The sequence below is a fragment of the Cherax quadricarinatus genome, chromosome 2 (genome assembly GCF_038502225.1).
Source record: "Cherax quadricarinatus isolate ZL_2023a chromosome 2, ASM3850222v1, whole genome shotgun sequence".
Classification (NCBI taxonomy): Eukaryota; Metazoa; Arthropoda; class Malacostraca; order Decapoda; family Parastacidae; genus Cherax; species Cherax quadricarinatus.
In genome coordinates, this window is record NC_091293.1 from 18,817,340 (window position 1) to 18,845,273 (window position 27,934).

At 47.4% G+C, this 27,934-nt stretch overlaps 1 protein-coding gene across 1 annotated transcript in view; it reads left to right on the forward strand.

Annotated features, from left to right (window-relative positions):
* LOC128688152 (organic cation transporter protein) overlaps positions 1-27,934 on the forward strand; it is a 655,980-nt gene that overhangs the window by 330,606 nt on the left and 297,440 nt on the right. The window contains exon 5 of the mRNA XM_070087495.1: positions 467-662. Within this exon, the coding sequence (XP_069943596.1) occupies positions 467-662 (196 nt within the window). The remainder of the gene's footprint in view (positions 1-466; positions 663-27,934) is intronic.

Genomic DNA, 27,934 nt, shown 5'->3' on the forward strand with positions numbered 1-27,934 from the left:
TAAGATAATGATATTACAGGTAATGACGTTTATAGTGTTTTTTTGTATTCATTGAAAAGTACGGTTATAACTGTGTTAATATATATTGTATGATGAATTGTAACCTAATATTTCACTTATGACTGAGCTGATCTAATAGGTGGAACCTGAAAAAAAAAACCAGTAAAACTAAGCGATTGGAATTTGAATGAATATTTGAGAACAACAGTAGCAACGATGTATACGGATGTTTAGTGTAAATTATTACTAAGAAACGTGAAACTGCAATAAGTTATTAAAGTTACTTATGAATGATCATAAACTGATGTATTTTCAACATTTGTACGTACAGTACTTTAAAAAAAAGTTTGAGAAAGTGAATGTTATATTCTGGTGATAAACAATAGTATGCTGATTACAATTTTCAAAAGAAATCTTATTTTATTCTCATGTTAATTCTTCAATCATCATTTGGCTTTATGGACAGTAATGTGACGGGGCAGTATGAGTCTTGTGACATGTATGACTATAACTACTCCCACGCGGCAGTTCTTGGTTATGAGCAAAGCATTCGCGACCCTGACCGCCTGCTGTTACAAGTGGACACCTATGAAGACCACAAGAAGACTGTCCCGTGTCGTGCTCGTTACTTCAACTCGACTTACTCCTCTACTGTCACTCAGGTAACATTGAGTCTAAGTATACTCTGGCTATGTTAGTGTACTCTCACGTGTCATTTCAATGTTGATTGTCGTATTACTATTTTGTAAACCTGACACCAAACAAATCTGTGGGCTCCCAGTTGCAGTGCAGAAATAAAACTTAAACAGTATCTGTATTATTCAGTACGTATCTAAATTTCACAAACAAGTTTTTAAGGTTTCAACTACTGCTATCACTCTATTTCTGTTTTTTTTCCTTCTCAACTTAATCACTAACTTGACCAAGTTGCCAGCCTGAGATGTGGGTTTCCTTTTGTCCTTCAACTTTATATATAGAATAATCAATTCCAGTATAAACTCTTCTCTGAAACTTGTCTTTGACAGCTGCAACACAACACACAGGCATAACACAAGGCACAAAAACCTCTTTGATATCTCCAGTGTCCAACTCAGCCTTTGAAAAAAGACTCAGTATGCACTGAAGCTCCCTGCCTGAAGTATCAAAAAGTCTCTTATCAGCCAATCGATTCAGAACTATAATTAAAAAGCTCATCATCTCCTTAACGTGACTAAAACAGCAATTTGATGTGTCAAACAAAACCAGTTTTTATCCAGTTGTGTCACTGTTCTTCTTCCAACCTTCCTTCAACTCCCATACATAACTGGTCAAACATCTTCTTCCATTGATTTTACATTATAATTAAGTAACTTGTTGTATCTCCGTCTCTACTCACTCACCCCACAAAATTAAATCAGTTTGAAATAATATATAATTCTTTGTAACTGACCATTCGTCATTACCTACCTTTCTTATTGTACTTATAATTGAATACCTGGAAAAGGTTTCGGGGGTCGACGCCCCCGCGGCCCGGTCTGCGATCAGGCCTCGCGGTGGATCAGGGCCTGATCAACCAGACTGTTACTGCTGGCCACACGCAAACTGACGTACAAACCACATCCCGGCGGGTCAGGTACTGACTTTAGGTGCCTGTCCAGTGCCTTCTTGAAGATAGCCAGGGATCTATTGGTAACCCCCCTTATGTATGCTGGGAGGCAGTTCAACAGTCTTGGGCCCCTGATACTTACTGTGTTGTCTCTTAGTATACTTGTGGCGCCCCTGGTTTTCATTGGCGAGATGATTCATTTCCTGTCCAGTCTTATGCTTTCGTAGGGAGTGATTTTCCTGTTCAAATTTGGGACTAGGCCCTCTAGGATTTTCCAAGTGTATATCAGCATGTATCTTTCTCGCCTCTGTTCCAGGGTGTACAAATCAAGGGACTTCAATCATTCCTAGTAATTTAGCTGCTTTATCATACATATACATGCCGTGAAAGTTCTCTGTACATTCTCCAGGTTTGCAGTTTCGCCTGCTTTGAAAAGGGCCGTTAGTGTGCAACAATATTCCAGCCTAGACAGAACAAGTAATTTGAAGAGAATCATCATGGGTTTGGCATCTCTACTTTTGAAGGCTCTCAGTATCCATCCTATCATTTTCCTAGCACTTGTGGTAGATACATCGTGATCTTTGAAAGAAAGATCCTCTGACATTATCATCCCCAGGTTTTCACATTAATTTTTCGTTCCATTGTGTGATTGGAATTCATTTTATACTCCGATACACTTTTAATTTCCTCGAGTTTTCTATATCGGAATAGTTTGAAATTTCTCTTCACTGAACTTCATATTGTTTTTCCATGGCACAATGTCCGCTTGGAGTCTTTCTGTGTCATCAATGGATGATACTCATGCAAATTCGGGTGTCATCCGCAAAGGAAGACGTGGTACTGTGGCTTACATCTCTGTGTCAGATATGAGGATAAGGAACAGAATGGGGGCGAGTACTGTGCCTTGTAGAACAGAGCTTATCACTGTGGTTGCCCGAGACTTTACTCTGTTTACTATTACTCTTTGTGTTCTATTTGTTAGGAAGTTATAGATCCATCTACCAATTTTCCTGTTAATCCTTTATCATTCATTTTGTCGAAGGCTTTCGCACAGTCTGTGTATACTATATCTGCATTTTGTTTGTCCTCCAGTGCATCTAAGGCAATGTCATAGTGGTCCAGTAGTTAGGACAGGTAGGAGCAGCCTGCTCTAAACCCATGTTGCCTTAGGTTGTGTAACTGATGGATATCTAAGTGGGTAGCGATCTTGCTATAGGTCTGTAATTCTTTGCAATTGCTTTACTGCCACCTTTGTGGAGGGGGGCTATGTCTGTTGTTATTAGTAACTGTGGGATGACTCCTGTGTCTCTGCTCCCTCTCCATAGAATGCTGGAGGCTTGTGAACGGGGCTTCTTGCCCTTGTTTTTTCTAAGTCTTATGATATTAGGATAATATCGGAGATTTTTGATTTGACCAAATTTTGAGTCTTGGTCATATAAAAATCATCTAGATCTTCAACTCTTATTCCGGTTAATGGCTCACTAAATACCGAGTCATATTTGGACTTCTTTTGTATCTCACTTATTTCTTTGCTATCACCCGTGTAGGTCTTTTCTCGTCTTAGTAGGGGTTGAATACTGGATGGCGTTTTGGCCTTAGATTTGACATAAGAAAGAAATGTTTTGTATGATTCCTTAAGCTTAAGCTCGATATCTGCTATTTCTCTGAGCAGTCCCTCCTTTCCTATTTCGGATATACTGGCCTCTTTCAGCAGTTCTGTGATTCTTTGTCTTTACCTCTAAAGGGAGCATCTCTTTCTAGTTTACATCTTCTCTTCCTTTTTCTTAAAGGAACGTGGCTTGATTGAGCATACCTCAAGTGCCACAGAGGTAATTGTTTCTAGGCAAAGGTTTGGATCCGTGTTGTTTAGGATATCTTCCTAGCTTGTTTCATTTAGGACATGGCTGACTTGATCCCACTATATGATTTTGTTATTGAAGTTGAATTTTATTAGGGCATCTACATAACTGGTCAGGAGCTCTGCATATATACATGTCTGTACCTCTGTTGTGTTATGGTCTGAGAGTATTGTCTTTGATACTGCTATATTCCATATTAGATCATCATTGTTGGTGAAGATGAGATCCAGTGTATTTTCCAGTCTCGTTGGCTCTATTATATGCTGGTTTAAAGTGAACGATGGGTGAACATGGACAACTGGTGTAAGGAAACACCCAATCTTTCTACCCTTGCAGGGAATCGAACCCGGACACTTAGCATGTGAAGCTGTTCGTGTATGGATGATTGACGTTTCCCATCATTTTACATGGATTAAGCTTTGCAACATCCCTTTTGAGGCGGAGGCGGATGAAGCAGACATCAGAAGTGTATTTGAAGCATATGGGACTGTTTATATGGCCCAGCTTGGTAAGTGGGTGTCAGGGGCTTATGCAGGTCTCCCTTCCGGGAGACCTGCATAAGCCCCTGCTTTGTGGCACCCCAAACCATCTTACATGTACCTGGTGGATTATAAACACAGGTCATGGTGTCGTACACCGGGCAGAGGTGTACATGCCGCTTATGTGGAGATTACGATCACATGGCAGCGGTGAGTGGGAAGCGGCAACAGTGCACGGCCCAGCGGCAGACGCACCTGTTCCTGTGAGGGAGGTAGCCATTGAGGCACAACGGCATGATGGAGGGTGTGATCGTCTATGGAGCAAGATACTGGAGGAGACGCTAGTAGCATCGGGAGAGAGCGGGGCCCTTGAAGAGTTAACGGGCCCCCGAGACCTTACCGGCGGCAAGTGACGAGGCACAGGTACAGGAGGAAGTGCTGGTGCTAGAGGAGGAGCTGGTTATGGTGTTGCAGACCTCGTCACTGCCTGCAGAGGTGGATGTACCTGAGCAGGTGGCTGGTACTGAGCTGTTGGCTGTGGTGAGCGAGCGGCAGAAGCACCTTAGGGAGCATAAGCCTAACAGCATGTCTGAGAAGTCACCGTGTTCAGTGGAACAACGTACAGTGGAGGTAGAGGTCCAGTGTGTGGCCTCCCTGGACAGTGACATGGAGGAAGAGATCATCACGAGGAAGTGGGCTGTGGTTTCAGATTCAAATGATATCTTGACGCTGGCACAGCAGCCTGGGAAGAAGTCTTGGGTGGATGGGGATTGTAGTGGTGGCCACAACAGGCAGCAATGAAAGAGGGGGGGAGAGCGGGAAGGTGGTGTGAGGGTGACAGGTGGTGCCCCAAGTTCTGGTGGACCTGGGAAGAGTGTCGAGAAGAGGCAGGGATGGAAACTTTAAGTGGCCTCAGGTGTATGGCAGTGAATGTTAATGGATTGTGTAATGGGATGAAGAGAGAATGGTTTAGGATGTTTTTGTATAAATCTAAGGTGGATGTCGTGTTTCTACAAGAACACAATTTTAAGGAGGGTAGAGTGTTGGAAGTGGGAGGGTATCAGGTGATGACACTGCCATCTGCATGTTGAAAAGAAGGTGTGAGTATTTTGATCCAGGAGGTGAGCCCGTTTGTTTTGCAGAGAAGCGAGGGGGAGGAGGGGGAGGGTCTTGTGTGTGGATGGGTGGTGGATGGGGGAGAGGGTGTCTTTTGTATGTGTATGGACTCTCCCGCAGAAAATGATGTGCTTGTGAAAACAGATTTTGTGTGGGATGACCTAGAGTTTTCTTGCGAGCCTTGCCATCCATGGCACTAGTAGGTGGAGACTGGAACTGCATTGTCAGGAGAGCAGACATGGAACCAAAAGGGGCAGGGTATGTGTCGCAGGTCTTACGTGACCTTTTGAGGGCTATACATTTAAGGGATGCTTTTGGGGGGTCTTGGGAGGTGGAGCACACGTTTCTGCAGCGAGGTTATGCAGCTAGGTTAGATTGTATCTCTCACAGGGGGTCTTTGTTGAATTTTTTCACACTATGGAGGTAGCTTATTCGGATCATCGGGCAGTAGTGGTAGAGGTGGGGTGGGAGTCACTGGCAGGAAGGTATAGGAGTTATTGGAAGTTGAACACAAGCATGCTAGGTGATGAGGAGGGGTTGGAGGAGTTTGCAGCACTGTGGGAGAGGCTCAGTGTGGAAGAGAGGGAGGTGGGGGACGTGGTGAAATGGTGGGACTGTGTGGCTAAGGAAAGGATTAGGCAATATTTTGGATGGGAAGGGAAGTGAATAAATCACTTGAAATATGGTCTTACCAACTATTTGGAGGACAGGTTAAGGGGTTGTTATGCTAGGGAGGCAGTGGCAGGTACTTATCCTATGGAAGACATTGTCGCTGTGAAGGAGAGAATACGTGAGCTACAGGATGAGAGGTTTGTGGCGGTGAGGGTGCAGGTGGGGGTTGAAGAGGTGTTATGAGGGGAGAGGCCATCGGTGTGCATGTTGCGCAGACAGAAGCAACGGCAGCAGGCCACTGCCATCCCATGCTTAGAGGTCCATGCATCGGTGGGAGGTTATCGGGAGGGTCAGGTGTTATGGGCCACGAAAGGTATGTGTGCATATGCAGATAAATGATATGAGGAGTATTGGAAAAGTAGTGGGGTGGTGGGGGAGGTTTAAGAGCAGGTGTGTGAGTGTGTGTCATGCAATATGGGGAGGAGTGATAGGGAGGCATTGGGTGGGGTCATTATGGAGGAGGAAATATGGAGGGCATTAAGTGAGATGCATACGGGCAAAGCACCAGGCATCGATGGTCTCCCATGCGGGTTTTATCTACAGCATTGGGAGCTGCTAAAGGACTTTTTTTCCATTTATTGAATTCGATGAAGGAGAGGGGTGAGCTGGGAGAGAAGCAGGCAATGGCAGTAGTAGTGTTGGTCCCAAAGGGAAAGCAGTGGAACACCCTTCGAGATTACCGAACCATCTCATTGCTGTGCGCGGATTGTAAGTTGTATGCAAAGATTTTGGGAAATAGGTTTAAGTGCATCATGGGGAGGGTAGTATCTAAAAATGAGTTTGGGTTGCCAAGGAGGTCTATGGTTGTGGGGCATGGGATACTAAGGGGATTTGTGGAATCAAGAGGGGGGCAGGGGGCGGCATTGTTGGCCTTGAATTGGCAGGGGGCATATGATAGAGTGGAAAGGGGAGTGTTGAGAGCTATACTCAGTCGACAGGGTTTTCGTAAAGAAATTGTGGGATGGGTTGAAGCATTGTACCGGGGTGCCAGGGCGAGGGTGCAGATCAATGGTTGGGGCGGGGTCTTAGGCAGGGGTGTCCAATGTCACAACTATTGTTTGCGTGTGTCCAGGACCCCTTTTACCGAATGATGGAGCAATGTGTGTGCACTGGGTGAGGGGTAGGGGTAGGGAGGGTTTGGCCTGGTTTGGTCAGATATGTTGACAACACAACTGTCCTGGTGCAGGAGGGGATAAGGCTGGGGGCTTTAGAGGATGCTGTGCAATTGTTCGGGGATACTACTGGTATGAAAGTGAACTTGGAGAAGTCAATGGTCATGGGGTTAGGGGCTTGGGTGGGGAGGGTTGAGTGGAGATGTAACGTCGTGCAGCGGCAGACCGGGTTTTTGAAAATATGTGGTATCATCTATGCGGATGACCTGGGTGCCGCAAGAGAGGAAAACTTGAATAAGTTGGTGGACAGGATCCAGGGTCACCTGGGGACATTGCAACCATATCACCTGACCCTTGTGTAGAGAGCTATTGTGGTTAATGTCTTATTGTATAGTAAGGTGTGGTATGTGGCAGCCGTGTTCCCATTAACAGGGACGGCGATTATGGGAATTCTTAGAAGTGTGTTCAAATTCTCATGGGGTTTGGGTTGTGATTGGATTCGGAGGGAGGTTGTAATGTTACCAGTGCATCAGGGAGGGTTGGGTTGCTGGACCTGAAATGGAGAGTTAAATGTGGGTTTATCAAGAGGGAGTGTGTGGAGGACGGCTGGATAAGGTACATGACAGGTTGAGACATTTGTATGGTGGAGTGGAGTTGCGGGAGTGTGAGACTGTATTGCGTGTTGTATTTGGTGTTGGCTTGGGAACCGGGGAAAGTCAAGATAGGTGTTTTGTGTAGGTTGCTCATGAGGAGGGTTGTTGTGCCAGTGGAACGGATTTTCCCCATATACACGTGGGGGAATACGTGGTGCCGCTTTAGTAAGTTGAGGTTAAAACCCAGGGCTTGTGAGGTAATGTATCGTTTTCTGCATGGTATTTTGCCGTCGGGAGTGGTACTCCGGAATAGAAAGGCAGTGAGGGTAGGGTGTGTGGCATCTGTGGAGGGGAGACAGCATATCATGTAGCATATTTTTGCGAGGGATTGGGGGTGTACAGGGTTGGTTGAGTAGGGTGGTTCAGAGGGTAGGGGGAAAAGGGGTGTCGGTGCTGCGAGCACTTAGTCTTGATGTGGGAGGGTTGGATGCGGGTGTCACTAGGGCTTTGGGGTACATCATGGTAGATTATATATATATTTCATGGAGAATGAGGGGGCAGGGGGTTTGGGAGGTGAAGCGGCGGGTTTTAGCAGTTACGTTTTATCACACGTTGTGTCGTAATAGGGAATTTTATGGGAGGAGATGGGTGAAGGCTTTTTCAGAGAGATGTAGAGTGTTAACATTAGGGATTTTATTGGATCTGTAAATTGGGAGGGAGGGTGCAGGGGTGTGTGTTGGTTGCCGCATATGTGGGAGGGGATGTTAGGGGTTGCAATGGGTCGCCTCCTGGGGTGTGTGTGAGGTAATATGTGTGTGGGTGTGTTGAAGTTGTGACCGTGAGTACAAGGTAGTCTGGGGCGAGTATGGCCTGAGAGTTTGGACACTGTTCAGAGAGATGCTGTTCTCTAACTCTTGTATTTAATGTGTATGGTAATATTGCTTGAAGAGGTACTGTCATTATATATCTGCATGTCTTATCCTGTTTGTTTAATGTAATTACTTTATATTTGTTCTTTGTGCTTTGCACTGCATTTTGTGTGTATTGTTTATATTGATTTATATGTACATAACCTGTGGTTGGTGTTAGTGCGTTTTACAAAATTAAAACCTTATCTGGGATGAGGTTAAATGGCCTTTGTTGGCAAGTAAATGATATATGCTCAGAATTTGAGTTAACAGCTATTATTATAATAGTATATGTCTGTTAGGTTGCGAATAGCAGGGGGAGAGAATAACCACACAGGGGAGGGGGGAGGGGGAATTTTATAGGATTTCTAGTTGTAAATACAGGATGTAATTATGTCTGTGCTATCTATTTCATGATGTGTCATGAATTTCTTGTGGTCGGATGTACACCATCAGTGTGGGATGGTGGAAGTAGTGACAGCGGTATATGATCGCGTACACTCTTTTGGGATGTACAGGATACCCAATTTGTTAATGTATATGTGTAATTATGTAGGGTGGCTCCAACAGGTTTGGTGACACACGAAAGAATTGGGACAGTTCATGGGATATGGGAAAAAGGAGGGGTATGTACCCACACATAGTTGTGAGTGTGTAATAATAATAATAATAATAATAATAATAATAATAATAATAATAATAATAATAATAATAATAATAATAATAATAATAAAATTTTATTTCTTTGTTAAGGTGGGTTTATATTTCATAATTTGATTGGTTCAAAGAAAGCCACTATCATGCCGAGGCATTTCGGGCAGACTAAACCTAATATTTATAGACTACTTAAGTCTAGACAGGTGAAGAGTGGTAGTATACAAATATTCAGTATTTTACTCTATTATTAATATGATTTAGTACAATTAATGTTACAAACATACATTTTTAAGTTTGTAATTGCGGCTTAATAATTAAGGGATAATAAAATATTTGGGAGAGTTGCTTTAAATTTGGTTAGAGTTTTGCATAGTGTGGGCATGTCTCTTATTGAGATGAACTCTTTGCCATCCAACAAGCTCTGTAGCATGCTCTTGCTGACCATCAGCATCCCTCCGTCATCCACATTGATTCCAAGGCAGCGATCCAAGCACTTATGCACAGAGAGCCAAGGGACAACATACACTTAATCACATCCATCCGTGGTGACCTGCAGACGCTCATGGCCCAGGGTCGCAGGGCCACCATCAACTGGATCCCGAGCCATGTGGGTATCCCTGGCAATGATGCCGCAGATCAGGCTGCTAGGACTGCAACCCTCGAGGCACAGCCACGTGCTGCAATCTCCATCAGCCTCAGCCAGATTGCACTGTGGGCTGCCGGTGCGGCCAGGCGCCCACTCCCTGACCCTGGGGACTCACGGAGCCTCCGCTGGTATGACAGGGTGACCCACAGGGCACCCCCTCCAAGTATTTGGATGCAGACCAGAGAACTGAGGGTGCATGTTCACCGCCTATGCTTAGGGTATCCCACCACTGCACGGATTGTTGAACGGGCATGAGGGGAGCTGTGCCCATTGTTGCCGAATGGTTCTGAAACCCTTGGTGCACTACCTGTTAGACTGACTGCCTGGCAACGATGCCCCTTCACAGTGGACACTTTTCAATGAACCCAGTGGGGCAAGCCCAGGAGGATGAGGCAGCACATCTTGTGTACTTGGCTGTCAGAGACTTGGAAACCTTACTCCCAGTTATTGCACGTCACCCCCCCCCCATCCCGGTGAAGTCGCTGTGAGGGCCTGCTTTGGGCCTACATTGCACCGCACACCAGCCGCCGTTAGTGCACACTAGCTTTTGGTACGTCATTTGGCCATAGAGCCGGAGAGGTATCCCCACTTCCCACTAAAGAACTGCCACACATGTACAAGAAAAGATAAATGACACTTCCCTACCAGAGAGTCATTGCCGGGTCACCAAATTGGAAGAGACCCGGGCCAGGATCCATACCGGCAAATCAAATAGAATAGAATAGAATGTTATTGAAAGATGAGATGATTTTTGAGTATAGTCTTAAATTGATTTGTGGGCAGGGGACCTCTTGCTATTTCAGGCAAAGAGTTCCAGATCTTCGGGCCCTTTATGTGCATTACATTTTTGCTAAGTGTGAGACAGACACGAGGAATGTCAAAAAGTGTTTTGTGTCTAATGTTATGTCTGTGTTCTGTTATAGCTGTCTAGGAGAAGTTTGAGTGGAGGGTTGATATTGAAATTTAATGTTCTGTGTATATAGTAGGCACAATAATAAGTGTGTATATTAAGCAGGTTCAAGCATTTGAAGAGTGTTGGGGTGCGTTGTCAGGTGCTGCAGTTTGTGATCCACACCATAGCTTTATGCTGAGTTATTTATGTTCTAGTTTAACGTGTAGGATGTTGTGCACTGTATCGAGAACTTTCCTCAGCTCTATGGGGAGTCTCAGAGTATATTTATTATTTTCAAGAGTTGAATAAAGCTTATCTGGAGTTTACCTGGAGACGGTTTCGGGGGTCAACGCCCCCGCGGCTCGGTCTCAGACCAGGCCTCATGGTGGATCATAATCTGATCAACCAGGCTGTTACTGCTGGTCGCACGCAAACTGACTTACGAACCACAGCCCGGTTGGTCAAATACTGACTTTAGGTGCCTGTCCAGTGCCTTCTTGAAGACAGCCAGGGGTCTATTGGTAATCCCCTTTATGTATGCTTGGAGGCAGTTGAACAGTCTTGGGCCCTGGACACTTATTTTGTTGTCTCTCAGTGTACTCATAGCCCCCCTGCTTTTCACCGGGGGATGGTTACATCTCCTGCTGAGTCTTTTGCTTTCATAGGGAGTGATTTTCGTGTGCAGGTTTGGTACCAATCCCTCCAGGACCTTCCAAGTGTATATTATCATGTATCCCTCTCGCCTGCGTTCCAGGGAATACAGATCAAAGATCTTCAACCGTTCCCTGTAATTTAGGTGCCTTGTCGTACTTAAGTGTGCCATGAAAGTTCTTTGTACACTATCCAGGTCTGCAATGTCGCCAGCCTTGAAAAGAGCAGTTAATGTACAACAGTATTCCAGCCTAGAGAGCACAAGCGATTTGAAGAGGATCATCATGGGCTTGGCGTCCCTAGTTTTCAAGGTTCTCATTATCCATCTTATCAATTTCCTAGCAGATGAGGTAGATACCTTGTTGTGGTCTTTGAAGGCGAGATCCTCTGACATTATCACTCCCAGGTCCTTCACATTTATTTTTCGTTCTATTGTATGGTTAGAATTTGTGGTATACCCTGACACATTTTTAATTTTCTCAAGTTTTCCATATCTGAGTAGTTGAAATTTCTCTTCGTTTGTTTTGAGCGGCTCTTTGATGATTTACTTGATGTAGTTAAAGCATTTTATAATTGTATCATTTGTACTTTTTTCACATTAAAACCAAACTAGGTGTTTCTGAGTGTGTTGTGAGACACTAGGTGTTTCTGAGTGTGTTGTGAGACACTAGGTGTTTCTGAGTGTGTTGTGAGACACTAGGTGTTTCTGAGTGTGTTGTGAGACACTAGGTGTTTCTGAGTGTGTTGTGAGACACTAGGTGTTTCTGAGTATGTTGTGAGATACTAGGTGTTTCTGAGTATGTTGTGAGACACTCGGTGTTTCTGAGTATGTTGTGAGACACTAGGTGTTTCTGAGTGTGTTGTGAGACACTAGGTGTTTCTGAGTGTGTTGTGAGACACTAGGTGTTTCTGAGTATGTTGTGAGACACTAGGTGTTTCTGAGTGTGTTGTGAGACACTAGGTGTTTCTGAGTATGTTGTGAGACACTAGATGTTTCTGAGTGTGTTGTGAGACACTAGGTGTTTCTGAGTATGTTGTGAGACACTAGGTGTTTCTGAGTGTGTTGTGAGACACTAGGTGTTTCTGAGTGTGTTGTGAGACACTAGGTGTTTCTGAGTATGCTGTGAGACACTAGGTGTTTCTGAGTATGTTGTGAGACACTAGGTGTTTCTGAGTATGTTGTGAGACACTAGGTGTTTCTGAGTATGTTGTGAGACACTAGGTGTTTCTGAGTATGTTGTGAGACACTCGGTGTTTCTGAGTATGTTGTGAGACACTAGGTGTTTCTGAGTATGTTGTGAGACACTAGGTGTTTCTGAGTGTGTTGTGAGACACTAGGTGTTTCTGAGTATGTTGTGAGACACTCGGTGTTTCTGAGTATGTTGTGAGACACTAGGTGTTTCTGAGTATGTTGTGAGACACTAGGTGTTTCTGAGTGTGTTGTGAGACACTAGGTGTTTCTGAGTATGTTGTGAGACACTAGGTGTTTCTGAGTGTGTTGTGAGACACTAGGTGTTTCTGAGTGTGTTGTGAGACACTAGGTGTTTCTGAGTATGTTGTGAGACACTAGGTGTTTCTGAGTATGTTGTGAGACACTAGGTGTTTCTGAGTGTGTTGTGAGACACTAGGTGTTTCTGAGTATGTTGTGAGACACTAGGTGTTTCTGAGTGTGTTGTGAGACACTAGGTGTTTCTGAGTGTGTTGTGAGACACTAGGTGTTTCTGAGTATGTTGTGAGACACTAGGTGTTTCTGAGTATGTTGTGAGACACTAGGTGTTTCTGAGTATGTTGTGAGACATTAGGTGTTTCTGAGTATGTTGTGAGACACTAGGTGTTTCTGAGTGTGTTGTGAGACACTAGGTGTTTCTGAGTGTGTTGTGAGACACTAGGTGTTTCTGAGTGTGTTGTGAGACACTAGGTGTTTCTGAGTATGTTGTGAGACACTAGGTGTTTCTGAGTGTGTTGTGAGACATTAGGTGTTTCTGAGTATGTTGTGAGACACTAGGTGTTTCTGAGTGTGTTGTGAGACACTAGGTGTTTCTGAGTGTGTTGTGAGACACTAGGTGTTTCTGAGTGTGTTGTGAGACACTAGGTGTTTCTGAGTGTGTTGTGAGACACTAGGTGTTTCTGAGTGCGTTGTGAGACACTAGGTGTTTCTGAGTATGTTGTGAGACACTAGGTGTTTCTGAGTGTGTTGTGAGACACTAGGTGTTTCTGAGTATGTTGTGAGACACTAGGTGTTTCTGAGTGTGTTGTGAGACACTAGGTGTTTCTGAGTGTGTTGTGAGACACTAGGTGTTTCTGAGTGTGTTGTGAGACACTAGGTGTTTCTGAGTGTGTTGTGAGACACTAGGTGTTTCTGAGTGTGTTGTGAGACACTAGGTGTTTCTGAGTGTGTTGTGAGACACTAGGTGTTTCTGAGTGTGTTGTGAGACACTAGGTGTTTCTGAGTATGTTGTGAGACACTAGGTGTTTCTGAGTGTGTTGTGAGACACTAGGTGTTTCTGAGTGTGTTGTAAGACACTAGGTGTTTCTGAGTGTGTTGTGAGACACTAGGTGTTTCTGAGTGTGTTGTGAGACACTAGGTGTTTCTGAGTGTGTTGTGAGACACTAGGTGTTTCTGAGTGTGTTGTAAGACACTAGGTGTTTCTGAGTGTGTTGTGAGACACTAGGTGTTTCTGAGTGTGTTGTGAGACACTAGGTGTTTCTGAGTGTGTTGTGAGACACTAGGTGTTTCTAAGTGTGTTGTGAGACACTAGGTGTTTCTGAGTGTGTTGTAAGACACTAGGTGTTTCTGAGTGTGTTGTGAGACACTAGGTGTTTCTGAGTGTGTTGTGAGACACTAGGTGTTTCTGAGTATGTTGTGAGACTCTAGGTGTTCCTGAGTATGTTGTGAGACACTAGGTGTTTCTGAGTGTGTTGTGAGACACTAGGTGTTTCTGAGTGTGTTGTGAGACACTAGGTGTTTCTGAGTGTGTTGTGAGACACTAGGTGTTTCTGAGTGTGTTGTGAGACACTAGGTGTTTCTGAGTGTGTTGTGAGACACTAGGTGTTTCTGAGTGTGTTGTGAGACACTAGGTGTTTCTGAGTGTGTTGTGAGACACTAGGTGTTTCTGAGTGTGTTGTGAAACACTAGGTGTTTCTGAGTATGTTGTGAGATACTAGGTGTTTCTGAGTGTGTTGTGAGACACTAGGTGTTTCTGAGTATGTTGTGAGACACTAGGTGTTTCTGAGTGTGTTGTGAGATACTAGGTGTTTCTGAGTATGTTGTGAGACACTAGGTGTTTCTGAGTATGTTGTGAGATACTAGGTGTTTCTGAGTGTGTTGTGAGACACTAGGTGTTTCTGAGTGTGTTGTGAGACACTAGGTGTTTCTGAGTATGTTGTGAGACACTAGGTGTTTCTGAGTGTGTTGTGAGACACTAGGTGTTTCTGAGTGTGTTGTGAGACACTAGGTGTTTCTGAGTGTGTTGTGAGACACTAGGTGTTTCTGAGTGTGTTGTGAAACACTAGGTGTTTCTGAGTGTGTTGTGAGACACTAGGTGTTTCTGAGTGTGTTGTGAGACACTAGGTGTTTCTGAGTGTGTTGTGAGACACTAGGTGTTTCTGAGTGTGTTGTGAGACACTAGGTGTTTCTGAGTGTGTTGTGAAACACTAGGTGTTTCTGAGTGTGTTGTGAGACACTAGTTGTTTCTGAGTGTGTTGTGAGACACTAGGTGTTTCTGAGTGTGTTGTGAGACACTAGGTGTTTCTGAGTGTGTTGTGAGACACTAGGTGTTTCTGAGTGTGTTGTGAGACACTAGATGTTTCTGAGTGTGTTGTGAAACACTAGGTGTTTCTGAGTGTGTTGTGAAACACTAGGTGTTTCTGAGTGTGTTGTGAAACACTAGGTGTTTCTGAGTGTGTTGTGAGACACTAGGTGTTTCTGAGTGTGTTGTGAAACACTAGGTGTTTCTGAGTGTGTTGTGAAACACTAGGTGTTTCTGAGTGTGTTGTGAAACACTAGGTGTTTCTGAGTGTGTTGTGAGACACTAGATGTTTCTGAGTGTGTTGTGAGACACTAGGTGTTTCTGAGTGTGTTGTGAGACACTAGGTGTTTCTGAGTGTGTTGTGAAACACTAGGTGTTTCTGAGTGTGTTGTGAGAGACTAGGTGTTTCTGAGTATGTTGTGAAACACTAGGTGTTTCTGAGTGTGTTGTGAGACACTAGGTGTTTCTGAGTGTGTTGTGAAACACTAGGTGCTTCTGAGTGTGTTGTGAAACACTAGGTGTTTCTGAGTGTGTTGTGAAACACTAGGTGTTTCTGAGTGTGTTGTGAGACACTAGGTGTTTCTGAGTGTGTTGTGAAACACTAGGTGTTTCTGAGTGTGTTGTGAAACACTAGGTGTTTCTGAGTGTGTTGTGAAACACTAGGTGTTTCTGAGTGTGTTGTGAGACACTAGGTGTTTCTGAGTGTGTTGTGAAACACTAGGTGTTTCTGAGTGTGTTGTGAGACACTAGGTGTTTCTGAGTGTGTTGTGAGACACTAGGTGTTTCTGAGTGTGTTGTGAGACACTAGGTGTTTCTGAGTGTGTTGTGAAACACTAGGTGTTTCTGAGTATGTTGTGAGACACTAGGTGTTTGTGAGTGTGTTGTGAGACACTAGGTGTTTCTGAGTATGTTGTGAGACACTAGGTGTTTCTGAGTATGTTGTGAGACACTAGGTGTTTCTGAGTGTGTTGTGAGACACTAGGTGTTTCTGAGTATGTTGTGAGACACTAGGTGTTTCTGAGTATGTTGTGAGACACTAGGTGTTTCTGAGTATGTTGTGAGACACTAGGTGTTTCTGAGTGTGTTGTGAGATACTAGGTGTTTCTGAGTATGTTGTGAGACACTAGGTGTTTCTGAGTATGTTGTGAGATACTAGGTGTTTCTGAGTGTGTTGTGAGACACTAGGTGTTTCTGAGTGTGTTGTGAGACACTAGGTGTTTCTGAGTATGTTGTGAGACACTAGGTGTTTCTGAGTGTGTTGTGAGACACTAGGTGTTTCTGAGTGTGTTGTGAGACACTAGGTGTTTCTGAGTGTGTTGTGAGACACTAGGTGTTTCTGAGTGTGTTGTGAAACACTAGGTGTTTCTGAGTGTGTTGTGAGACACTAGGTGTTTCTGAGTGTGTTGTGAGACACTAGGTGTTTCTGAGTGTGTTGTGAGACACTAGGTGTTTCTGAGTGTGTTGTGAGACACTAGGTGTTTCTGAGTGTGTTGTGAAACACTAGGTGTTTCTGAGTGTGTTGTGAGACACTAGTTGTTTCTGAGTGTGTTGTGAGACACTAGGTGTTTCTGAGTGTGTTGTGAGACACTAGGTGTTTCTGAGTGTGTTGTGAGACACTAGATGTTTCTGAGTGTGTTGTGAAACACTAGGTGTTTCTGAGTGTGTTGTGAAACACTAGGTGTTTCTGAGTGTGTTGTGAAACACTAGGTGTTTCTGAGTGTGTTGTGAGACACTAGGTGTTTCTGAGTGTGTTGTGAAACACTAGGTGTTTCTGAGTGTGTTGTGAAACACTAGGTGTTTCTGAGTGTGTTGTGAAACACTAGGTGTTTCTGAGTATGTTGTGAAACACTAGGTGTTTCTGAGTGTGTTGTGAGACACTAGGTGTTTCTGAGTGTGTTGTGAAACACTAGGTGTTTCTGAGTGTGTTGTGAAACACTAGGTGTTTCTGAGTGTGTTGTGAAACACTAGGTGTTTCTGAGTGTGTTGTGAGACACTAGGTGTTTCTGAGTGTGTTGTGAAACACTAGGTGTTTCTGAGTGTGTTGTGAAACACTAGGTGTTTCTGAGTGTGTTGTGAAACACTAGGTGTTTCTGAGTGTGTTGTGAGACACTAGGTGTTTCTGAGTGTGTTGTGAAACACTAGGTGTTTCTGAGTGTGTTGTGAGACACTAGGTGTTTCTGAGTGTGTTGTGAGACACTAGGTGTTTCTGAGTGTGTTGTGAGACACTAGGTGTTTCTGAGTGTGTTGTGAAACACTAGGTGTTTCTGAGTATGTTGTGAGACACTAGGTGTTTGTGAGTGTGTTGTGAGACACTAGGTGTTTCTGAGTATGTTGTGAGACACTAGGTGTTTCTGAGTATGTTGTGAGACACTAGGTGTTTCTGAGTGTGTTGTGAGACACTAGGTGTTTCTGAGTATGTTGTGAGACACTAGGTGTTTCTGAGTATGTTGTGAGACACTAGGTGTTTCTGAGTATGTTGTGAGACACTAGGTGTTTCTGAGTGTGTTGTGAGACACTAGGTGTTTCTGAGTGTGTTGTGAGACACTAGGTAGGAGTTTACCTGGAGTTTACCTGGAGAGAGTTCCGGGGGTCAACGCCCCCGCGGCCCGGTCTGAGACCAGGCCTCCTGGTGGATCAGAGCCTGATCAACCAGGCTGTTGCTGCCGGCTGCACGCAAACCAACATACGAGCCACAGCCCGGCTGATCCGGAACTGACTTTAGGTGCTTGTCCAGTGCCAGCTTGAAGACTGCCAGGGGTCTGTTGGTAATCCCCCTTATGTGTGCTGGGAGGCAGTTGAACAGTCTCGGGCCCCTGACACTTATTGTATGGTCTCTTAACGTGCTAGTGACACCCCTGCTTTTCATTGGGGGGATGGTGCATCGTCTGCCAAGTCTTTTGCTTTCGTAATGAGTGATTTTCGTGTGCAAGTTCGGTACTAGTCCCTCTAGGATTTTCCAGGTGTATATAATCATGTATCTCTCCCTCCTGCGTTCGAGGGAATACAGGTTTAGGAACCTCAAGCGCTCCCAGTAATTGAGGTGTTTTATCTCCGTTATGCGCGCCGTGAAAGTTCTCTGTACATTTTCTAGGTCGGCAATTTCACCTGCCTTGAAAGGTGCTGTTAGTGTGCAGCAATATTCCAGCCTAGATAGAACAAGTGACCTGAAGAGTGTCATCATGGGCTTGGCCTCCCTAGTTTTGAAGGTTCTCATTATCCATCCTGTCATTTTTCTAGCAGATGCGATTGATACAATGTTATGGTCCTTGAAGGTGAGATCCTCCGACATGATCACTCCCAGGTCTTTGACGTTGGTGTTTCGCTCTATTTTGTGGCCAGAATTTGTTTTGTACTCTGATGAAGATTTAATTTCCTCATGTTTACCATATCTGAGTAATTGAAATTTCTCATCGTTGAACTTCATATTGTTTTCTGCAGCCCACTGAAAGATTTGGTTGATGTCTGCCTGGAGCTTTGCAGTGTCTGCAATGGAAGACACTGTCATGCAGATTCGGGTGTCATCTGCAAAGGAAGACACGGTGCTGTGGCTGACATCCTTGTCTATGTCGGATATAAGGATGAGGAACAAGATGGGAGCGAGTACTGTGCCTTGTGGAACAGAGCTTTTCACCGTAGCTGCCTCGGACTTTACTCTGTTGACGACTACTCTCTGTGTTCTGTTAGTGAGGAAATTATAGATCCATCGACCGACTTTTCCTGTTATTCCTTTAGCACGCATTTTGTGCGCTATTACGCCATGGTCACACTTGTCGAAGGCTTTTGCAAAGTCTGTATATATTACATCTGCATTCTTTTTGTCTTCTAGTGCATTTAGGACCTTGTCGTAGTGGTCCAATAGTTGAGACAGACAGGAGCGACCTGTTCGAAACCCATGTTGCCCTGGGTTGTGTAACTGATGGGTTTCTAGATGCGTGGTGATCTTGCTTCTTAGGACCCTTTCAAAGATTTTTATGATATGGGATGTTAGTGCTATTGGTCTGTAGTTCTTTGCTGTTGCTTTACTGCCCCCTTTGTGGAGTGGGGCTATGTCTGTTGTTTTTAGTAACTGTGGGACGACCCCCGTGTCCATGCTCCCTCTCCATAGGATGGAAAAGGCTCGTGATAGGGGCTTCTTGCAGTTCTTGATGAACACAGAGTTCCATGAGTCTGGCCCTGGGGCAGAGTGCATGGGCATGTCATTTATCGCCTGTTCGAAGTCATTTGGCGTCAGGATAACATCGGATAGGCTTGTGTTAATCAAATTTTGTGGCTCTCTCATAAAAAATTCATTTTGATCTTCGACTCTCAGTCTGGTTAGCGGCTTGCTAAAAACTGAGTCATATTGGGACTTGAGTAGCTCACTCATTTCCTTGCTGTCATCTGTGTAGGACCCATCTTGTTTAAGTAGGGGCCCAATACTGGACGTTGTTCTCGATTTTGATTTGGCATAGGAGAAGAAATACTTTGGGTTTCTTTCGATTTCATTTATGGCTTTTAGTTCTTCCCGCGATTCCTGACTCCTAAAGGATTCTTTTAGCTTAAGTTCGATGCTTGCTATTTCTCTGACCAGTGTCTCTCTACGCATTTCAGATATATTGACCTCTTTTAGCCGCTCTGTTATTCTTTTCCGTCGCCTGTAAAGGGAGCGCCTGTCTCTTTCTGTTTTACATCTACTCCTCCTTTTTCTTAGAGGAATAAGCCTTGTGCATACATCGAGTGCCACCGAGTTAATCTGTTCTAGGCATAAGTTGGGGTCTGTGTTGCTTAGTATATCTTCCCAGCTTATATCGGTTAGGACTTGGTTTACTTGGTCCCACTTTATGTTTTTGTTATTGAAGTTGAATTTGGTGAATGCTCCCTCGTGACTAATCTCATTATGTCGGTCTGGGGCTCCGCGCATACATGACTGAACCTCAATTATGTTGTGATCTGAGTATATTGTTTTTGATATGGTGATATTTCTTATCAGATCATCATTGTTAGTGAAGATGAGGTCTAGTGTATTCTCCAGTCTAGTAGGCTCTATTATTTGCTGGTTTAAATTGAATTTTGTGCAGAGATTTAAAAGCTCGCGTGAGTGTGAGTTTTCATCAGAGCTGCCTCCTGGTGTTATTACTGCAACAATATTATTTGCTATATTCCTCCATTTTAGGTGCCTTAAGTTGAAATCCCCCAGGAGCAAGATGTTGGGTGCAGGAGCTGGAAGGTTTTCCAGACAGTGGTCAATTTTTAACAGCTGTTCCTGGAATTGCTGGGATGTTGCATCCGGAGGCTTGTAGACTATCACAATGACTAGGTTTTGGTTCTCGACCTTTACTGCTAAAACTTCCACTACATCATTTCAGGCATTTAGCAGTTCTGTGCAAACAAGTGACTCTGCAATGTACAGGCCAACCCCCCCCCCTTTTGCCTGTTCACTCTGTCACATCTGTATAGGTTGTAACCTGGGATCCATATTTCGTTGTCCAAGTGATCCTTTATGTGGGTCTCAGTGAAAGCCGCGAACATTGCCTTTGCCTCTGCAAGCAGTCCACGGATGAAAGGTATTTTGTTGTTTGTTGCTGGCTTTAGACCCTGTATATTTGCAAAGAAGAATGTTATCGGACTGGTGGTATTGTTGGTACTGGGGGGGGATTTTTTTTCCGGCATTAGTATCTGTATCTGTTGGTTTGGAGTGGAGGCCATCGACTGTGGTTCCACTCCAGGAATGACTGGATTTGGTGTACGATTTCTGCCATTTCCTGCCAGTCTTATGGATTATTTGGTTGGTAGACAGCAACCACCCAGGGAGGTACTACCGTCCTGTGGTAGTAGGTTGGTAGACAGCAACCACCCAGGGAGGTACTACCGTCCTGTGGTAGTAGGTTGGTAGACAGCAACCACCCAGGGAGGTACTACCGTCCTGTGGTAGTAGGTTGGTAGACAGCAACCACCCAGGGAGGTACTACCGTCCTGTGGTAGTAGGTTGGTAGACAGCAACCACCCAGGGAGGTACTACCGTCCTGTGGTAGTAGGTTGGTAGACAGCAACCACCCAGGGAGGTACTACCGTCCTGTGGTAGTAGGTTGGTAGACAGCAACCACCCAGGGAGGTACTACCGTCCTGTGGTAGTAGGTTGGTAGACAGCAACCACCCAGGGAGGTACTACCGTCCTGTGGTAGTAGGTTGGTAGACAGCAACCACCCAGGGAGGTACTACCGTCCTGTGGTAGTAGGTTGGTAGACAGCAACCACCCAGGGAGGTACTACCGTCCTGTGGTAGTAGGTTGGTAGACAGCAACCACCCAGGGAGGTACTACCGTCCTGTGGTAGTAGGTTGGTAGACAGCAACCACCCAGGGAGGTACTACCGTCCTGTGGTAGTAGGTTGGTAGACAGCAACCACCCAGGGAGGTACTACCGTCCTGTGGTAGTAGGTTGGTAGACAGCAACCACCCAGGGAGGTACTACCGTCCTGTGGTAGTAGGTTGGTAGACAGCAACCACCCAGGGAGGTACTACCGTCCTGTGGTAGTAGGTTGGTAGACAGCAACCACCCAGGGAGGTACTACCGTCCTGTGGTAGTAGGTTGGTAGACAGCAACCACCCAGGGAGGTACTACCGTCCTGTGGTAGTAGGTTGGTAGACAGCAACCACCCAGGGAGGTACTACCGTCCTGTGGTAGTAGGTTGGTAGACAGCAACCACCCAGGGAGGTACTACCGTCCTGTGGTAGTAGGTTGGTAGACAGCAACCACCCAGGGAGGTACTACCGTCCTGTGGTAGTAGGTTGGTAGACAGCAACCACCCAGGGAGGTACTACCGTCCTGTGGTAGTAGGTTGGTAGACAGCAACCACCCAGGGAGGTACTACCGTCCTGTGGTAGTAGGTTGGTAGACAGCAACCACCCAGGGAGGTACTACCGTCCTGTGGTAGTAGGTTGGTAGACAGCAACCACCCAGGGAGGTACTACCGTCCTGTGGTAGTAGGTTGGTAGACAGCAACCACCCAGGGAGGTACTACCGTCCTGTGGTAGTAGGTTGGTAGACAGCAACCACCCAGGGAGGTACTACCGTCCTGTGGTAGTAGGTTGGTAGACAGCAACCACCCAGGGAGGTACTACCGTCCTGTGGTAGTAGGTTGGTAGACAGCAACCACCCAGGGAGGTACTACCGTCCTGTGGTAGTAGGTTGGTAGACAGCAACCACCCAGGGAGGTACTACCGTCCTGTGGTAGTAGGTTGGTAGACAGCAACCACCCAGGGAGGTACTACCGTCCTGTGGTAGTAGGTTGGTAGACAGCAACCACCCAGGGAGGTACTACCGTCCTGTGGTAGTAGGTTGGTAGACAGCAACCACCCAGGGAGGTACTACCGTCCTGTGGTAGTAGGTTGGTAGACAGCAACCACCCAGGGAGGTACTACCGTCCTGTGGTAGTAGGTTGGTAGACAGCAACCACCCAGGGAGGTACTACCGTCCTGTGGTAGTAGGTTGGTAGACAGCAACCACCCAGGGAGGTACTACCGTCCTGTGGTAGTAGGTTGGTAGACAGCAACCACCCAGGGAGGTACTACCGTCCTGTGGTAGTAGGTTGGTAGACAGCAACCACCCAGGGAGGTACTACCGTCCTGTGGTAGTAGGTTGGTAGACAGCAACCACCCAGGGAGGTACTACCGTCCTGTGGTAGTAGGTTGGTAGACAGCAACCACCCAGGGAGGTACTACCGTCCTGTGGTAGTAGGTTGGTAGACAGCAACCACCCAGGGAGGTACTACCGTCCTGTGGTAGTAGGTTGGTAGACAGCAACCACCCAGGGAGGTACTACCGTCCTGTGGTAGTAGGTTGGTAGACAGCAACCACCCAGGGAGGTACTACCGTCCTGTGGTAGTAGGTTGGTAGACAGCAACCACCCAGGGAGGTACTACCGTCCTGTGGTAGTAGGTTGGTAGACAGCAACCACCCAGGGAGGTACTACCGTCCTGTGGTAGTAGGTTGGTAGACAGCAACCACCCAGGGAGGTACTACCGTCCTGTGGTAGTAGGTTGGTAGACAGCAACCACCCAGGGAGGTACTACCGTCCTGTGGTAGTAGGTTGGTAGACAGCAACCACCCAGGGAGGTACTACCGTCCTGTGGTAGTAGGTTGGTAGACAGCAACCACCCAGGGAGGTACTACCGTCCTGTGGTAGTAGGTTGGTAGACAGCAACCACCCAGGGAGGTACTACCGTCCTGTGGTAGTAGGTTGGTAGACAGCAACCACCCAGGGAGGTACTACCGTCCTGTGGTAGTAGGTTGGTAGACAGCAACCACCCAGGGAGGTACTACCGTCCTGTGGTAGTAGGTTGGTAGACAGCAACCACCCAGGGAGGTACTACCGTCCTGTGGTAGTAGGTTGGTAGACAGCAACCACCCAGGGAGGTACTACCGTCCTGTGGTAGTAGGTTGGTAGACAGCAACCACCCAGGGAGGTACTACCGTCCTGTGGTAGTAGGTTGGTAGACAGCAACCACCCAGGGAGGTACTACCGTCCTGTGGTAGTAGGTTGGTAGACAGCAACCACCCAGGGAGGTACTACCGTCCTGTGGTAGTAGGTTGGTAGACAGCAACCACCCAGGGAGGTACTACCGTCCTGTGGTAGTAGGTTGGTAGACAGCAACCACCCAGGGAGGTACTACCGTCCTGTGGTAGTAGGTTGGTAGACAGCAACCACCCAGGGAGGTACTACCGTCCTGTGGTAGTAGGTTGGTAGACAGCAACCACCCAGGGAGGTACTACCGTCCTGTGGTAGTAGGTTGGTAGACAGCAACCACCCAGGGAGGTACTACCGTCCTGTGGTAGTAGGTTGGTAGACAGCAACCACCCAGGGAGGTACTACCGTCCTGTGGTAGTAGGTTGGTAGACAGCAACCACCCAGGGAGGTACTACCGTCCTGTGGTAGTAGGTTGGTAGACAGCAACCACCCAGGGAGGTACTACCGTCCTGTGGTAGTAGGTTGGTAGACAGCAACCACCCAGGGAGGTACTACCGTCCTGTGGTAGTAGGTTGGTAGACAGCAACCACCCAGGGAGGTACTACCGTCCTGTGGTAGTAGGTTGGTAGACAGCAACCACCCAGGGAGGTACTACCGTCCTGTGGTAGTAGGTTGGTAGACAGCAACCACCCAGGGAGGTACTACCGTCCTGTGGTAGTAGGTTGGTAGACAGCAACCACCCAGGGAGGTACTACCGTCCTGTGGTAGTAGGTTGGTAGACAGCAACCACCCAGGGAGGTACTACCGTCCTGTGGTAGTAGGTTGGTAGACAGCAACCACCCAGGGAGGTACTACCGTCCTGTGGTAGTAGGTTGGTAGACAGCAACCACCCAGGGAGGTACTACCGTCCTGTGGTAGTAGGTTGGTAGACAGCAACCACCCAGGGAGGTACTACCGTCCTGTGGTAGTAGGTTGGTAGACAGCAACCACCCAGGGAGGTACTACCGTCCTGTGGTAGTAGGTTGGTAGACAGCAACCACCCAGGGAGGTACTACCGTCCTGTGGTAGTAGGTTGGTAGACAGCAACCACCCAGGGAGGTACTACCGTCCTGTGGTAGTAGGTTGGTAGACAGCAACCACCCAGGGAGGTACTACCGTCCTGTGGTAGTAGGTTGGTAGACAGCAACCACCCAGGGAGGTACTACCGTCCTGTGGTAGTAGGTTGGTAGACAGCAACCACCCAGGGAGGTACTACCGTCCTGTGGTAGTAGGTTGGTAGACAGCAACCACCCAGGGAGGTACTACCGTCCTGTGGTAGTAGGTTGGTAGACAGCAACCACCCAGGGAGGTACTACCGTCCTGTGGTAGTAGGTTGGTAGACAGCAACCACCCAGGGAGGTACTACCGTCCTGTGGTAGTAGGTTGGTAGACAGCAACCACCCAGGGAGGTACTACCGTCCTGTGGTAGTAGGTTGGTAGACAGCAACCACCCAGGGAGGTACTACCGTCCTGTGGTAGTAGGTTGGTAGACAGCAACCACCCAGGGAGGTACTACCGTCCTGTGGTAGTAGGTTGGTAGACAGCAACCACCCAGGGAGGTACTACCGTCCTGTGGTAGTAGGTTGGTAGACAGCAACCACCCAGGGAGGTACTACCGTCCTGTGGTAGTAGGTTGGTAGACAGCAACCACCCAGGGAGGTACTACCGTCCTGTGGTAGTAGGTTGGTAGACAGCAACCACCCAGGGAGGTACTACCGTCCTGTGGTAGTAGGTTGGTAGACAGCAACCACCCAGGGAGGTACTACCGTCCTGTGGTAGTAGGTTGGTAGACAGCAACCACCCAGGGAGGTACTACCGTCCTGTGGTAGTAGGTTGGTAGACAGCAACCACCCAGGGAGGTACTACCGTCCTGTGGTAGTAGGTTGGTAGACAGCAACCACCCAGGGAGGTACTACCGTCCTGTGGTAGTAGGTTGGTAGACAGCAACCACCCAGGGAGGTACTACCGTCCTGTGGTAGTAGGTTGGTAGACAGCAACCACCCAGGGAGGTACTACCGTCCTGTGGTAGTAGGTTGGTAGACAGCAACCACCCAGGGAGGTACTACCGTCCTGTGGTAGTAGGTTGGTAGACAGCAACCACCCAGGGAGGTACTACCGTCCTGTGGTAGTAGGTTGGTAGACAGCAACCACCCAGGGAGGTACTACCGTCCTGTGGTAGTAGGTTGGTAGACAGCAACCACCCAGGGAGGTACTACCGTCCTGTGGTAGTAGGTTGGTAGACAGCAACCACCCAGGGAGGTACTACCGTCCTGTGGTAGTAGGTTGGTAGACAGCAACCACCCAGGGAGGTACTACCGTCCTGTGGTAGTAGGTTGGTAGACAGCAACCACCCAGGGAGGTACTACCGTCCTGTGGTAGTAGGTTGGTAGACAGCAACCACCCAGGGAGGTACTACCGTCCTGTGGTAGTAGGTTGGTAGACAGCAACCACCCAGGGAGGTACTACCGTCCTGTGGTAGTAGGTTGGTAGACAGCAACCACCCAGGGAGGTACTACCGTCCTGTGGTAGTAGGTTGGTAGACAGCAACCACCCAGGGAGGTACTACCGTCCTGTGGTAGTAGGTTGGTAGACAGCAACCACCCAGGGAGGTACTACCGTCCTGTGGTAGTAGGTTGGTAGACAGCAACCACCCAGGGAGGTACTACCGTCCTGTGGTAGTAGGTTGGTAGACAGCAACCACCCAGGGAGGTACTACCGTCCTGTGGTAGTAGGTTGGTAGACAGCAACCACCCAGGGAGGTACTACCGTCCTGTGGTAGTAGGTTGGTAGACAGCAACCACCCAGGGAGGTACTACCGTCCTGTGGTAGTAGGTTGGTAGACAGCAACCACCCAGGGAGGTACTACCGTCCTGTGGTAGTAGGTTGGTAGACAGCAACCACCCAGGGAGGTACTACCGTCCTGTGGTAGTAGGTTGGTAGACAGCAACCACCCAGGGAGGTACTACCGTCCTGTGGTAGTAGGTTGGTAGACAGCAACCACCCAGGGAGGTACTACCGTCCTGTGGTAGTAGGTTGGTAGACAGCAACCACCCAGGGAGGTACTACCGTCCTGTGGTAGTAGGTTGGTAGACAGCAACCACCCAGGGAGGTACTACCGTCCTGTGGTAGTAGGTTGGTAGACAGCAACCACCCAGGGAGGTACTACCGTCCTGTGGTAGTAGGTTGGTAGACAGCAACCACCCAGGGAGGTACTACCGTCCTGTGGTAGTAGGTTGGTAGACAGCAACCACCCAGGGAGGTACTACCGTCCTGTGGTAGTAGGTTGGTAGACAGCAACCACCCAGGGAGGTACTACCGTCCTGTGGTAGTAGGTTGGTAGACAGCAACCACCCAGGGAGGTACTACCGTCCTGTGGTAGTAGGTTGGTAGACAGCAACCACCCAGGGAGGTACTACCGTCCTGTGGTAGTAGGTTGGTAGACAGCAACCACCCAGGGAGGTACTACCGTCCTGTGGTAGTAGGTTGGTAGACAGCAACCACCCAGGGAGGTACTACCGTCCTGTGGTAGTAGGTTGGTAGACAGCAACCACCCAGGGAGGTACTACCGTCCTGTGGTAGTAGGTTGGTAGACAGCAACCACCCAGGGAGGTACTACCGTCCTGTGGTAGTAGGTTGGTAGACAGCAACCACCCAGGGAGGTACTACCGTCCTGTGGTAGTAGGTTGGTAGACAGCAACCACCCAGGGAGGTACTACCGTCCTGTGGTAGTAGGTTGGTAGACAGCAACCACCCAGGGAGGTACTACCGTCCTGTGGTAGTAGGTTGGTAGACAGCAACCACCCAGGGAGGTACTACCGTCCTGTGGTAGTAGGTTGGTAGACAGCAACCACCCAGGGAGGTACTACCGTCCTGTGGTAGTAGGTTGGTAGACAGCAACCACCCAGGGAGGTACTACCGTCCTGTGGTAGTAGGTTGGTAGACAGCAACCACCCAGGGAGGTACTACCGTCCTGTGGTAGTAGGTTGGTAGACAGCAACCACCCAGGGAGGTACTACCGTCCTGTGGTAGTAGGTTGGTAGACAGCAACCACCCAGGGAGGTACTACCGTCCTGTGGTAGTAGGTTGGTAGACAGCAACCACCCAGGGAGGTACTACCGTCCTGTGGTAGTAGGTTGGTAGACAGCAACCACCCAGGGAGGTACTACCGTCCTGTGGTAGTAGGTTGGTAGACAGCAACCACCCAGGGAGGTACTACCGTCCTGTGGTAGTAGGTTGGTAGACAGCAACCACCCAGGGAGGTACTACCGTCCTGTGGTAGTAGGTTGGTAGACAGCAACCACCCAGGGAGGTACTACCGTCCTGTGGTAGTAGGTTGGTAGACAGCAACCACCCAGGGAGGTACTACCGTCCTGTGGTAGTAGGTTGGTAGACAGCAACCACCCAGGGAGGTACTACCGTCCTGTGGTAGTAGGTTGGTAGACAGCAACCACCCAGGGAGGTACTACCGTCCTGTGGTAGTAGGTTGGTAGACAGCAACCACCCAGGGAGGTACTACCGTCCTGTGGTAGTAGG